This window comes from Sodiomyces alkalinus, assembly GCF_003711515.1.
Source record: "Sodiomyces alkalinus F11 unplaced genomic scaffold SODALscaffold_10, whole genome shotgun sequence".
Taxonomy (NCBI): Eukaryota; Fungi; Ascomycota; class Sordariomycetes; order Glomerellales; family Plectosphaerellaceae; genus Sodiomyces; species Sodiomyces alkalinus.
This window is the reverse complement of record NW_021167088.1, coordinates 1,557,099-1,570,935: the sequence shown is the minus strand read 5'-3', so window position 1 is coordinate 1,570,935 and position 13,837 is coordinate 1,557,099. Positions and strand designations below refer to the sequence as shown.

At 55.7% G+C, this 13,837-nt stretch overlaps 5 protein-coding genes across 5 annotated transcripts in view; 1 reads left to right on the top strand and 4 right to left on the bottom strand.

The window, feature by feature from the left end:
• The window catches only part of SODALDRAFT_58522 (carboxypeptidase S1), a 2,403-nt gene extending 1,641 nt beyond the window's left edge, over positions 1 to 762 (bottom strand). The window contains exons 1-2 of the mRNA XM_028615508.1: positions 486 to 762; positions 94 to 379 (exon numbers count right to left, since the gene is read on the bottom strand). Coding sequence (XP_028463942.1) covers positions 94 to 379; positions 486 to 629 — 430 coding nt within the window. The 5' untranslated portion in view covers positions 630 to 762. The remainder of the gene's footprint in view (positions 1 to 93; positions 380 to 485) is intronic.
• A 637-nt stretch (positions 763 to 1,399) lies between these two features.
• SODALDRAFT_328507 (hypothetical protein) lies at positions 1,400 to 2,845 on the bottom strand. Its single transcript, XM_028610710.1, has one exon. The coding sequence runs from the start codon at positions 2,380 to 2,382 to the stop codon at positions 1,585 to 1,587; it is 798 nt and encodes a 265-aa protein (XP_028463941.1). The 5' UTR covers positions 2,383 to 2,845; the 3' UTR covers positions 1,400 to 1,584.
• A 3,293-nt stretch (positions 2,846 to 6,138) lies between these two features.
• Positions 6,139 to 7,937, bottom strand: SODALDRAFT_337271 (S-adenosyl-L-methionine-dependent methyltransferase; the record flags this gene model as incomplete). The annotated part of the gene is made up of 6 exons (XM_028612668.1): positions 6,139 to 6,458; positions 6,517 to 6,983; positions 7,074 to 7,188; positions 7,324 to 7,344; positions 7,458 to 7,581; positions 7,752 to 7,937. 6 exons carry the CDS (start codon positions 7,935 to 7,937, stop codon positions 6,139 to 6,141), a joined length of 1,233 nt encoding a protein of 410 aa, XP_028463940.1.
• A 1,227-nt stretch (positions 7,938 to 9,164) lies between these two features.
• Positions 9,165 to 10,907, top strand: SODALDRAFT_328505 (S-adenosyl-L-methionine-dependent methyltransferase). The gene is made up of 4 exons (XM_028610709.1): positions 9,165 to 9,772; positions 9,850 to 10,071; positions 10,219 to 10,754; positions 10,825 to 10,907. Exons 1-4 carry the CDS (start codon positions 9,398 to 9,400, stop codon positions 10,868 to 10,870), a joined length of 1,179 nt encoding a protein of 392 aa, XP_028463939.1. The 5' UTR covers positions 9,165 to 9,397; the 3' UTR covers positions 10,871 to 10,907.
• An 814-nt stretch (positions 10,908 to 11,721) lies between these two features.
• On the bottom strand, positions 11,722 to 13,555 carry SODALDRAFT_58421 (hypothetical protein). Its single transcript, XM_028615506.1, has one exon. It carries the CDS (start codon positions 13,304 to 13,306, stop codon positions 11,762 to 11,764), a length of 1,545 nt encoding a protein of 514 aa, XP_028463938.1. The 5' UTR covers positions 13,307 to 13,555; the 3' UTR covers positions 11,722 to 11,761.
• Positions 13,556 to 13,837: the final 282 nt, after the last annotated feature.

Below are 13,837 nucleotides of genomic sequence, written 5' to 3'. Positions count from 1 at the left end.
AAGGGGGGGGAAAGGGGGGAAAAGGGGGAAAATGAAAAAAAGGGGGAAAATGAAAAAAAGGGGCCGAAGGTATGTGGGCGGCAGGAATCTTACCTTTGTTGTTCCAAGACCACTTGCTGAGTCTCGTCGAGTTGGAATCGGGGTTGACATAACAAGGACCGTTCTCGTAGAGGAGGCCAGGCATGGAGGATGAACCGGGACCACCGTTCATCCAGATAGAAAGGGGCGCATTCTCCGGATCCTCGCGGGCCTCAAAGAACCAAAAGAAGGTGTTGATCGGGTAGTCCTGATCTTGGCCCAAACCATCGATAGTCCCAGGGGGTAGGTGGATGTAGCCGGCATACGACTTGACTCCCGGCGTGGTCTCGCAAATTCCCGGCTGGCGTGGATATTAGGACTCGTTTCTTCAGCCAGCACGGCCTTGCCCTTCATCACCGAGTAGGTAATGTAAGGGCTGCAGTATGAGAGAGGAGGACTCGACTTACTTGCTTGAAGCTGATGGTGATGCGTTCATCAAATCTGGATTGGAGGACCGTCACATCCTCCGGCTCGGGGGGGAACTGGGCGGCCGAGGGGCCGATGAGAGCCCCGGCCCAAGCCAGGTATGAAATGATTCTTGTTGAGACCATGTTCTTCAGTCTTTGGGCAGTGGAAGAGCACAGGGATCAATTAATGTCAAGATATCTCCGTCAACCACCTCTGACGACGACCAACGAAGTAGCAGAGAGCAGAGGGACGGGGAAAGGGGAAGGGAGAGAAGAGATGAGGCGCCGAGAGACACGACGCAACGTATCACCAGTGTCTTAACGAGTTCGTTCGCACCGAATCATTGCCGGACAGCTGACTTCTTATATCCGGGGTTATCAGAACCCCGTGGTCCGGTCGTCGGTGTTTGTGTTACTACCTTCCCGATTGGGGGGGGCACGAAGGACGAAGGACGAATGTCTCCTTATCGACAAGGGTTGACGACGTCAACGGACCCCGAACTCAGCTTCGCTTATATTCTAGTGGCATTTTCACAGGCACTTTTGCATGCACTCGCGACTGGCACATCTGCAAAGATGCGGGGTTCTGTAGATGCTCTCGGGTGCATGACGAGAGGTGAACCTCCGCGAGAGCAGGACCTCCTTTATGTGGTTTGGCAGCGAGATGTTAGGAACTTGAAGAAAGGGGGGCGGGGCCAGTGAGGCCGGATGGGCGTGAGTGACGGTCAGATGGTAGTTGAGTGTTACAAGTTTCGGCTGGGGCTACACATGGAATGGATAGCTCAAAGAAGCTGCATACAGAGGATTTTGATCACTATAATCAGAGCCCGGGTGCGAGACCATGAAGGAAAGAAAGAAGCCATGGACTCTGTGCTATTGAAGACTCGATCCTCTCGTCCCAAGGGCTCTAGCCTAATTGTCTCTCAACTTGTTTTTTGTCCCTGTTTTGCCTCTCCCTTGTCCAAGTTCCAGTGCCCTAGGCTCTGGCAAGCTAATAGAGCATGCTATTTACCGTTTGATCTCCCATTCAGCCGCCCCGACTGACATCCTTAGTAAGGTGAAGTCACCAGTCCAGACTGGACTCAAACAATCAGATTGTTTACATGAACCGACGACCCAGCCTGCTAGCCTCCAGGCGCTCCTCCTCCAACTCAAAAGACTCAAGCTCGTCGTCCTCGTCGTCATCCTCCAGGAGACCGCGCTTGGCCATGCGAGCAAGCGCGCGCTCCGAGTCGAGCACCGCCCTGGCAAGACGGCGACGCGACTCGGTGACGTTGGCGGAGCCCGCCATCTGCACCGGCACAATCCCGCCAAAGGGCCCAGCGCGGGCGTCGTTCTGGCAGCGGACAAGGCAGACGTTGTCCTGTCCAGCGACGGTGCCAGTGCACTCTTGGTTCGGCGGGATGGCGGCCACGAGGGGGAAGTCGGTCGACTCGCCGCTGCGATTGCGCGAGTTGCGGCCAGGCGGCGACGTCAGCACCTGGATGGTGTTCCAGGTAGAGGCCGAGCCGTCGGCGTTGATCATGCAGCGGTAAGGGCCGCCGCCGTCGGAGTTGACCTGGTGCAGGACCATGTCGACCTGGCCGCCGCGGGTGACCTGGGGCAGCTGGTCGCCCATTTCGGCCATGATGGCGCGGGTGCCAGACTCGAGGTCGTTGTCGCCGGCGCCGATGGTCTCGCCGAAGGTGTCGGCCTGGTCGCCGCGGAAGCGCGTCGAGTCTTGCTGGAAGGGGCGGCGGCGGGTGCCGTCGCGGGGGGTGCTGGTGTCGATGCCGAGGGCCATGCCCTGGCCGCCGGCGTCGCCTGTGGCGGAGATGATGGCGCCGTGGCCGGCCACGAGGTGGGCCGAAGCCAGGAGGGTGGCGGTGAAGATGGTCTTGAAGGAGCACGAGGCCATTTTGTCTTTTTGATGTGGTTTGTTTGTTGGGTTCAAGTTGCAAGGGAAGGGCAAAGTGATTAGTGAGTATATTGATTTGCGGAAGAACTGAAGGAAGGGCTGAGCTTGTGGGTATAATTTATAAAGATCTCAACTCCTAACCAGAGGAGGTGTGAGTGGAAAAGACAAAGAATTAGAGAAGAGAAAGGGACGAGAGGAGGCTTCGAGCACTGAGATGTCAAGTCGTTGTTGGCTGTGTTTGATCGGAATGAAGAAACAAACCTGAACTCGAGCAGGTCGGCTCCTATTTATGTTCGAATGGGACGGAGCATAATGGCCATTCCATGATGAGCTTCACGAGGCAACATGAAAAGAAAGAAAACCAGTCGAAACGATTCAAACGAATGCTCGTTTCCAACCAGAGAAAGACTCAAAGACTACTCACTGCTCAGCCACCGACAAAGCGTCGCAGTTAAACGATCAGATGAAGCCAAAACGAACATGAGGCTTCACGCTTTGGTGATCAAAACGGAGGGCCTCACAGGAAGTTGAGATGAGCATTGACTCTTCTGAAGGTTTGAAGCTCTGCATCAAATATGATTGTGGGACAGTCTGAGGCGCCGGCCGATCGGCCACTCGGAGAAGAGAGTTGAGGCGAGGGACAGCCGACAGCGGACTGCAACGCTCACATGAATACAACGTACCCCTGGCCTCCTCAACGCACAGTTGAGGTGCCATTGAAACATGAAATCATGGATCATTCATGTTGTCGCATAACCGTGTTTCGACGATCGCTATGAACCATCCCTGGAGCAAATCACCGAGTGCGTAGGTAGCATTGTTTGACGTTTTGATGTTTCGTGAGCTCGGACATTGTTTTCTTTTCTTCCCCCTTGACCCTTTCCAGCCAGCCTGGTCAGGAGTCAGGACTCAGGGGTGGGAAGGGTTAAAGGGGGCGCAGCACGGCTTTGGGGAATCCCGGCTTGGCCGTCGCGGGCGGACCAACAAACCCCGAACCCCGCAGCAGCCCCGCAGCCCCGCAGCCCCGCAGCGGCTGCCGCCCGGGCGAGTCCGAGCCATCGAGGAACCGGTTGAGGAACAAGTTTGCCCAAGGTATTGAGGCCTCGGGTTACTCCTTACATGTAGTATCAAAACGACAGAAGTTTAGTTACTACCACCTATAAGGATGGTATAGGATAACGGCATAAACAGTGTAGTCCAGACGAAAAACTCAACTAGCTAGCTAGACCGGAGTGTCCCCTATCCGTGAGATCCCCGGGCCTATAACGCCACGGCGTGGCTAGTGCTGTGTGCATGTGGCTATCACCATGGTCGGTTTGCGCCGCGCGGCCCCTGGGAAGAGTGATACCTCCGCCACTCCGGCACCTCCGGGGGCAGCACAAAGTCTACGCACCATTGAGGCATGTCGGGATGATTTCTCCATCGTCTTTGATAAGGTCCAAAGGTCCAAATCTGCAGCCATTGGAGACAGTATAGCTTCATCAAATGTTCTCGTTCTCGCTTGACCAGCATCCTGCCCGTCTTGTTCCACTCCCACTCGTCCTCCCTGGGGTCCGTCCTCAGGTACGCAGGCTTCTTCTTGCGCTTCTTGCAGTTCTTCTTGTCATTCTTCTCGCTGCACTTCTTGCAGCCCTTCTTGTCGTCCTTCTTGTCGTCCTTCTTACAGCTCTTCTTATCGTCCTTCTTGTCGTCCTTCTCGTTGCACTTCTTCTTACCCTCATTGACCTTCGTGTGGATGTAGTAGTTATGCCTCCTATCACCACCTTTGCTCATCCCTTCGGGCTCAGGAGCCAGAGGCACGCCACCCAGCTCAGGGGCGGGTTCGGATTCCGCATCAACACCCTGCTCAGGGACGTGTTTAGATTCTGCATCGACATCCAGCGCAGGGGTGGGTTCGGATTCCATACCATTGACGATATCCCGCTTCTTCATGTATCGGGGTATAGGTTTTTCCCCGCACTTCCTACCGTCCTTCTCGTCGTCCTTCTCATCGTCCTTCTTCTTATCCTCCTTCTTGACCTTCTTCGCCTTCGCACGGGGGCACCTCCAGCAGGGGCACTCACACTGCACTTCGGGTTCGGGAGCCACGGGAACGCTACCCCGCTCAGGGGCGGGTTCGGGGTCCGCATCGACATCCCGGAGCTCCGGGACGATAAGTAGTTTAGATTCCGCATCGACGGCCACATCCCGCGACGCCAGTTGAGCGTCACCACGAGGCTTCTCAAGATCCGGATTCCACTCCGTGCTGCTGCCAGTGCTGATCTTCATGGCGTCGTAGACGGGACGGAGGGGAGGGTCAGCTTCCCCGACAACATAAACATTCTTCTGCGCAACAGCGCTGGGTACCGCCAGGAAGACGGCCGAGCAGATGAAGAGGACCGCGGCGAGGCTGGTCGGCCTTCCTGTGGCTTTCGTGGGTCTCATTTCGAAATTGTAGTATGGGGCTTTGGACCTTTGGGTTGGAAGGATGGCCACTTCAGAGATGCGTGGCTGGAGGTCGTGACAGCACTGAGGACTGAGGAAATGTGTCACATAAGAGGCATCCGAGAAGATGGACCAGAGGGGATGCCCAGTCTCGTTTAAGTATTCTCTTCTTTGGTCCGCCTCTGTGCCGAGTTGCCTCCTGAGTGGCCGTGCCTCTTGGGAAGCGCGAGCCGTGGAAAGTTAATTGCTTTGAAAGGTTGAGTGGCGGAATACGAGGGCCCTGGACATGAATTGCTCGTGCTTACACCAGACACGTAAGAAGACCGGGCAGACTGGTGGCTTAGGGCGTTTGCCTTCGCGCCTACGCCGTAGGCTCGTAGCCCGTCTTACAGAGCACATCTAAACGTCATTACGGACACGACGGACCAGGCCACCAACCCTCTGCAAGTTACAAGTCCTCCCTACCCATGACCTGGACGGGTGTTTATGCCCTCGCCACTGGCTGAATATCTGGAAATATGTCCGAGCACAGGACAATGAACCGTGACCAGATGCTGTATCGGTTCATCGTAGTTGCCAGACGGATTGCTGACGTTGTTGACTATCTATCGCAGGAGATTACTACTATGGAAGAAGTAGGCCGAAATCAAGGATTTGGGAGGGACAGGAAGGGCGAAAAACTGAAGAAGAACATCCTATGTTCTGACATAAAGACAGTCTCAAGCTTTCCGTAACGATAACATATATTTGCTCATAGAAGCCCCCAGCCCTTCATGTCATTAGATTCATCACACGCGACTCTCCATACTGAGTAAGGTTTTGGCTTTAAGTGTATGGTTCTACTAGATATGCTCGATCTAGGCGCCACCTCGTGTTACAAACTGCATCCATGTCAGCATAGACGTAGGATATACGAGCTATCCCTATAGATGCTATTTTCGCCGTGACCTGACCTTGAGGAAGGTAGACCGTAGATCCAACGGAAGGGCACTACAGTCTACGGTTGCCTTGCTCCGTATCTGTACTGGGTGTAAGTCGGCAACAGGATGGTCCAATATCACCAAATTGAGTTAATAGTTGTCTATGCCAAAGTCCAAAAGATTAAGTTTTGATCATCACCACCTCATCCAACTTAAGAGACGGAGATTCTTCGCTTGTAGTCATCAGTGAAACCAGACGCCTTCATCCATCCTTCCAACTATAACCATGGGCTCCATTTTACCTTGTATCACCCCTTCCCTGGCGCTTCGCTCTGGGCAAGGTATCTGTAAAACGCTCAGTGCGGATATCGTCACCCGTCATCGTCATCCCCAACAGTTCATCTAGGACGCATCATGCACTCTTCAGTCTCCCCTCGACACACCCGCCAGGAACGCCAGGCACGCGCCACACGGCGACGAGCTCCAGCCCCGCCGCCTCAAACATCTTCCGGAACCCGGCTTCCGTCCGCTCTTTGCCACCCATGGTCATGACGGCCTGGTCGAGCACGGCGGAAGCGAAATCGACCTCCCCGACGCGCGGCGACAGGACCATTTCGCAGACGAGGACCCTCGATTGCGGCGACATGGACTGCGCCAGTTGGGTGAGGATCTGGATGCCCACGTCGTCGGCGTAGTCGTGGAGGATCATGCGCATGAAATAGGCCTTGGCTCCTGTTGTACATTGTTAGGTCTCTCTACGAAGAAAACAGAAGAAAAAGCACAGGGCTACCTTTCACAGGCTGTGGAGTCATAAAATCATGCTCCAAAAGCCGAACCTCCGGCGGAAGCGTCCCGTGGTCCTTCGCAAGCCGGATCGCCTCCCCCCTCTCCTGAAGCATGCAATTCTTAGGCGAAAGCTCGGGATGCGCATCGAGAATCTTATTCAGGACCACGCCCTCCCCCCCACCGACGTCGATCAGTTCGACCACGCCCCGATCGTTTTCTTCGGGGGTGTTGGCGAGGGTGCTGAAATCGAAGTGGCCGACGACGGGGATGGCGACATCGAGGCCGGTCATGCCGGTCTGGAAGGTCTTGAGCCTCTCGGGGTGCTGCATCATGATGGCCCAGACGGGGGTGCCCTCCTGCTTGTAGTAGGCCGTGTAGGGGTTGTGCAGGGGGTCGTCGGGTTCCTTGTACTCCCCCTTGGCGATGAGGTAGTCGTCGAAGTCGTGCATGTGCTTGAACCATTCGTCGTACCTGTTGCGTCGGGTTGGTCAGTCTGCGTCGGCCCATGTGCAGAGGTCAATGTCCACGGTCACGGTCCACCCAGTTGGCCGTCGTCCTTACATGGCTAGGAACAAGTGACCCGGAGCGGGTTTGTCCAAGATGTAGGCGAGTGAGAATTTGGTGTGCTTGTACTCGCCGCCATCTGGTTCGGTCTGGTCGAGAAAGCCGGCAGCCACTGGAAGAGGACGGGGGGGCGGGGGGGGTTCAGCAGGGCTCAGAGCCATCGTGGTTTCATGCTTGCCGCCATGCTTATCGGGCTCGTCAAAGATGAAGAGAAGGCAAGATCCCTCTGGGGGGGTAATTTACTAACCAAGGACACGGCCCATACGTTCTGGCCAAATAATATGCAAGTTAGTCTCACGTCATCTTCTATAGACCAGTGGTTGTGTTGGGCCATGAGCCATGAGGGTGCTGGGTGTTGACAGAGTGGGGGAATCTACGCACCCAAAAGTGACTCCTGAACGCCAGTAGCCTTTGAGAGATCACCGAGGGATATTGAGCCGGTGGTGGGAATAGCATCGAGGACTTTGAGTCTCATGAAGGCGCGAATGGCGATCAGTTCGGCGATCTACAGGCGGGCATCAGTATTGTCAAGACATGGGACAGAACAGCATAGTCGTCCAACCGCGAGTGGCACATTGAGGTTACAACACGACAGGCTGCATCAGGCCCGAAGAGGGGGGTAACAGTCATAAAGACCATCAAAGAGGAAGGAAAGATTGTAGGGCAAGAACTCACATTGAGGCCATGATAGTTGGGCATCTGGTCCGGGGTGATGAGGGCGCGGGTGAGCTCTCTTGCCTTGGCAATGATCTGGACGCGGGACAGGTAGCCATCGAGGTCGGCGCCATCGGAGTAGGCACCGGCAGCCTGGTTGAGGCTGGTGACGAGCTGGTCGATTTCTTCCTTACTGGGGAGTGACATGTTCCACAAGTTTCGCCGTGCAGTTCACTGACGTGACGCTCTTCTGAGGAGGTTGGAAGGCAGATGATAGATCGGGGGCATGGCTGCATGGATGAGATGAGGAAACGCTGACTTTAGTCCTCGACTCCTCGGGGGGAGGGTCCCAGGGATCCCCGGACTGTCTGGGGCTGTCTGGGGCTGTCTGGGCAGCTGGGCTACAGAGCGGTCCAGCGGAGACATCCGGGAACACACCGCCGCGCATCGACCGTTACCAGCTCTAGTGCCCTGCCTAAGGGATTAGTTGCATATCCTTCCAAGGACGAGTATCCACCTACCGTGCGAAGGAACGGCGGAGTGGCTTCTTACAGGCTGCTCCATTAGGCACTACAGGCCGCTTGGTAGTGTACGGTATAATTTGCGGTCATTAACGCGGAAAAGACCATGGACCATGTACTGGTGACATGGTGGGGAACACGGCACGTATTTGTCCAAGGTACCTTACTTAAGGTAGGTTTGGGAGTCGAGCCCTGAGATCCGTCAACCCGAAAATACCTACATACAACGTACGGTGGGGAATTGACTTTCGTCCCGAGAGGAAAACAAAACAAGCGTTCGGACAAGACCCAAGTACCTGCACGTTCCATGGACACACTGAGCGGTGACTGTCCGTCCCGATCGAGGGGTCCTGCATAGGTACCTTACTGCGTTCGGTACTTCGTTCTTCGTTCTTCGTTGCGTTCTTCGTACCACTCCAGGTTGACTTGACCCTACGCCATGGTACTGGCTCGATCTGGTGTATGTACAACGTACGAAGTAGGTAATCTAATGGCTTGGCCCCTTCATCCCCGTGACAAGATGTGGTACGAGCTGGCGTATCAAAGTTACATCCACACCGTAGCGTAGACTTGTGGGTTGTTGTCTCTCCACTGATAGCGATCGAGTACTGACTGAGGGTCATGCAAGTCACTGGTACAAAGTACCTGTCGAGTCTCTGCCATGTGAGTGGATCTCTTGACTTAGTCCTTGCTTTCATTCGTCCAACTTAGGTATTACGTACATATACGAATCGCGAGTACATACAACGTACATGTACTCCGAATGCGTACTTCGGGAACCATCGTCCGGACATTCGTTTCTCCCACCATCCATCCTCTTTGACTTGATCCGGAGCCCCTTGAATCTACGGTCTAGGCCACTTATCTTGTCATTCAATACCATTCAACACCATTCCCGCCTGGTCTGTCCTCCACACTTTTAGCGATATACCACTCATCATCGTTGTCGTCTACCGCGCAGGCCCATCGAGTATCTATACTTATTATTTGTTATTTGTTCTTATTTTTATTTCATTTTTTGAAGCCCGCCTTGCGTCCAGACATCCTTACGACAAGTCGACAGACTCGATAACCATCAGGGCATTCACCATCCCCATACTCACACCAGACCGTAGACGTGCATTCTCTTGACTCGCCCCTTCATCCATGGCATCGCAGAACCCTCCCGAGTCACCTCCCTCATCTCAGGACTCACCCACATTACCCAAGTACGCCGCCCATTCTTCACCCAAGAACCCCTCCCCAAAACACAGTCACTCTTCGCCCAAGAAATCTCCCGCCCAGTCTCCCAGCGAGTCGTCGCCCCCGACAGAGAATGTGATTGAAACGGACACATCGTCGACGACGAACAGCAACATAGAGGCCGACAGCTGGACCGACGACCAGGGCTATGCCGAATCGACAAGTACGAGCTATCTGACCTCCATCGCCTCGGACATCCGGCGCGGCATCGAAGACAATGGGAGGATCTACGCCGCGTACGGTATTCACAAGCCTTGGTTACCCACGGATGATCTGGAGGTGAGTTGAAATGCTGATGTCGTCAGCTTAGTTGGCCCTCCTTAGAACGAAGAAGAAGAAATACTGACACCTCATAGCTGGACCGGAATGACTTGCAACATTACAAATTCTACCTCCTCATGAAGGAGCAATTTCACCTGGCCCCCCTAGTCGCGAATCCCCATAAGATCCTCGACCTTGGCACCGGGTCAGGCATCTGGGCTATGGACATGGCCGACAAGTACCCGTCCGCCCAAGTCATCGGCGTCGACACATCGCCCGTTCAGCCGTCCATGGTTCCGAGTAATCTCGCCTTTGAGGTAATTCGCCCGTGGAAACATGAACGACATGCATCTTGCCGACGTTTCTCGCCTCCCCCTTGCCCGTTCCCCGTTCCCCGTTCCCCGTTCCCGTTCCCCGTTCCACCGCCACGCCACGCCACTAACCCATCTCGCACCACCAAACAGCTCGACGACATCGAACACGACTGGCTCTGGCCCGAAAACAGCTTCGACTTCATCCACGGCCGCGAACTCATCATGGCCATCCGCGACTGGCCCCGCCTCATCCACCAGGCCTATTCCCGCCTCAAGCCCGGCGCCTACCTCCAGCTCGCCGGCTCCGTGCCCGACTTCCGCTCCGACGACAGCACCCTCCCGCACGACTCGGCCTACATGGAGATGGGCCGCATCTTCTTCGAAATGTCCACCCGCGCCGGCGTCTCCGGGCTCGAACCCCTCCGCTGGAAGCAGTACCTCGAAGACGCCGGCTACGAGGACGTCGTGGAGCGCGTCCTCAAGATCCCCACCAACCCGTGGCCGCGCGACCCCTACCAGAAGCGCATCGGCGCGCTGGAGCTGAGCCACTTTCGGGACACCATCGCCAACGTCTTCGCCAGGGGGTACGAGCAGATCCTGGGCGGGGATCCTACCTACTTTCAGGTTTTGCTGGCCAAGGCGCGGGGTGAGGTCTTGAATCGGCATATGCATAGCTGGGTGCCATTGTGAGTTGGGAATGCGCTGTGCCCGTTTTGACGTGTGGTCGCCAACTTGATCGCTAACCGTGTCGTCTAGTTATGTTGTATATGGGAGAAAGCCAAAAGGTTCCGCTGCCGCCTGACGACCTGAACATTGAAGCCATCTCTCTTTGAGCATAGGTATGTAGTAAAATCGCCGACAAGCGGAAAGGGGTGGTCATTTTCTATTTTGCAAGCGAGGGTGCACTGGTCATAACATTGTCTACACCAGAGCATCTGTACGAAAGCCAGAGAAGGAAGAGCTGGCTCGCTGTCTCATGTTGGTATATATACGCATCTTTCTTTTCATTTGCTTCCGGAGCTCAGTTGTCTGTCGTCGTCCGCTCTAGCCCCTGGCACCGGCAAAAGGGGTCATCTGCAGACAGCCCAGGGAATACACAGCACCTGGTATCAAACGCTCATGCCACTTCCATCCTCATTTGCATTGCCCATCTGTCAAAGTGTCTCAACAGATCCACAGAATCAATACCTAACACCAGTCCGTCGTGGCCCCGAGATCATGCCCATTCGCCGGCCTCAAAAAGTCACTCGCCTGAATCTTCCCCGAAGCCAGCCTCGGCCCCTTAACCAGCTTAACATCCGTACTCAAGAAATCCGAGTTGGACCACGAACTCCTCAGATTTCACGAGTTCCCGCTGTCGTCCACGTTGCGGTGCCTTGTCGACCCGCCCCGGTTCATGGCGGCAATGTTGTCCGTGAAGTCGGCCGTGTCCCCGGACTGCTGGAACCCGAGGCCAGGACGGCGAACGAGAGAGCGGGGCAGTTTTCCTTTTCTTTTCTTCCAAATAGTTCACAGGGGCAAGAAACCAAGTCTCAGCTATCCAACACAGTGGTCAGTGGCTGTGCAGAAGCCTGGGTTGTACAAAAAAACATTAATATCACCCCTGACCTAGAGGTCTTACTGAGAGGTCGCCCGTCGCCGGTCCGCCAAGTCTAACTGTCCAAGAGCCATCCAACACTTCACTCCAAGTATATCACTCGACAACCCGGCAAACAGCCCCCATCCAGCTCCTATCCATCATCAACCTCTGCATCGAGCCCCTGGGCAGACTGACAAGCAGCTCCAACTCCCCGGCCCCTTCCCTCTCGGGGAGAATCAGCGCCTCCCCAGCCATGAACCGAGGCCCAACCCTCCGGACCCTCTCCGCCCTGGATACCGGCACCCCCGGAATATCCCACTTGGCCTCGGCGCCCACGAACCGCCACGAACCAAACACCAAATCCGTCGCGCAGTCGGGGAAGACAGTCAACCCGATACCTCTACCCCCCTCAACCGCCTTCTCAAGAAACTTGGTTCTCGATTCAACAAAGTTCTCATCCACAGAGCGGACCGAGGTACTGATAGCCTTCATCAACTGCACGACATGTGGAACCTGTCCCCGACTCGGATCGTCAAACCCAAGGACCATCTCGGCAGGGAGCGTCGCGATGGGCCAAGCGAGCGTATTCCCAAAGTGGACGTCCCCGGCGTCGGGGTCGAGGACGCGGTACCTCCAGCAGACAGGCGTCGCGATGGTGGCCGCGCGGGACCAGGGCGGGATGGGCCCGTCGCCAAGCTCCTGGGCGAAGCGGGCCCGGGTGATGTGCGCCCAGGCTGTGGCGGCGAGGAATGTGTAGAGCGGGATGTGCGTCGCGGTGGGGCTGACCTGTCTGCCGATGAGGGTCGAGAGTGTTCTCAGTTTTTCGGTCTCGAAGACGAAGATGACGCCTACGCAAGGCTCGGCGTCGAAGGTCGTGCCATTGTATGGGGTAGAGATGCCGGCGATATCGGGGCTGGGGAGTACCTGGAGGGAATATTCGGGGCATGGATAGAGATCATGTGCCGCCGACATTCCTCGGGCGGTGATGCTGGTGGCATTGCGCTCGGTAGTAAGGGGCGGGTAGAGAAAGTTGACGGCCATCCCTGGGTCGGCCTCTAACTCTCTCGGTTGGGTTTCGGCGGCAAGCCAGTTGATCACACGGCCAAGACAGTCCTCGTCCGCCACCGTCCGGTGGAGATGGATCCAGAGCAGGAACCCTCCCTCGACGAAGGTGTACTCGATGCGCAAGACATTCGACCACCCGTCCTCCTCGGTTCTGGTTTCTTGCTCAGCCATGACGCGGTCGTTGACGAACAAGCGCTGTGGGAACCCGCGCGCTTGTAGGAGCCTGTAGCATCTCGGGACGTACGGTCCCAAGTGTTCGACCTTGAGCTCGCTGAAAGGTATGGTGTGGTCTTGGAGGAAGCGAATGCGTGTCTCGGTTCCGCCCATTCTCGCATCGCGAAAGACTCTGCAGGTGAGGAGCGGCTGCTTTGTCTCGAGCCGACGGATGGCGCTCTGAATATGCTGGATTGTCCTGGCTTTACCCTGCCAACCCGTTTCGTGATAGGGGAAACAGAGAACGGCAGATAGAGAGGAGGGCGGGGCTGCCTGGCTCCAGGCTGGTAGTCGGAAGTCCATGGTTTTGGTTTTTGTTTGGGGTGGAGATACTCTGTCTTTCTCTCTTGCGACGGGAATATCCTTGCGGTTGTTTCGCATCTTTCGGTCAAGGTACAGGCAGTTCGGAGTATTATAAACTGCCCACGAGTAGGCTGTCACAAGCACATATCGTCAAGTTGAACACGGAGCGCCGACTTGTGTCTTCATGGTGAATGGCGAGGGCCAGAGGTCAGAACATGTAGCCAGAGAGACATAATCACGGCGAAGAACAATGGCGGTTGAAACCCTTGGCCCTTGATAATTGTATGGGTTGTCGAGGTCAAGTCGACTAACAGTTGACTCATTCACGGCTCTTCGAGAACAAGTCCAAGATGAGTCGTTCCGGTGGGGACAACCAGGATCCACGAGCAGCCCCAGACGATAGATAGCTGCCTAACACCGCCAAGGCCATTCGATTGTTATTCGCGATTCGTCGGCCTACGAGTCAGAGGGCTGTGATTCGTGTATGGAGCGTCCAAGTAGGCGAAAAATCCGACATTAATCCAAGCCCTGGATTGTTCGTAGATTGGAGATGTTGTTCGAGTCTGGCGAAGCAAATGCGAACGCGAATAGAACCGACCGGTGGGAGTG

What these genes read in the sequence shown, in the direction of transcription:
- SODALDRAFT_328507 (XM_028610710.1), bottom strand. Translation starts at nt 2,382, where the DNA reads ATGGCCTCGTGCTCCTTCAAGACCATCTTCACCGCCACCCTCCTGGCT.
- SODALDRAFT_328505 (XM_028610709.1), top strand. Translation starts at nt 9,398, where the DNA reads ATGGCATCGCAGAACCCTCCCGAGTCACCTCCCTCATCTCAGGACTCA. An exon ending in CGAGTAATCTCGCCTTTGAG is followed by an intron (nt 10,072 to 10,218) that starts GTAATTCGCCCG and finishes ACCACCAAACAG; the next exon opens with CTCGACGACATCGAACACGA. An exon ending in ATGCATAGCTGGGTGCCATT is followed by an intron (nt 10,755 to 10,824) that starts GTGAGTTGGGAA and finishes CGTGTCGTCTAG; the next exon opens with TTATGTTGTATATGGGAGAA.
- SODALDRAFT_58421 (XM_028615506.1), bottom strand. Translation starts at nt 13,306, where the DNA reads ATGCGAAACAACCGCAAGGATATTCCCGTCGCAAGAGAGAAAGACAGA.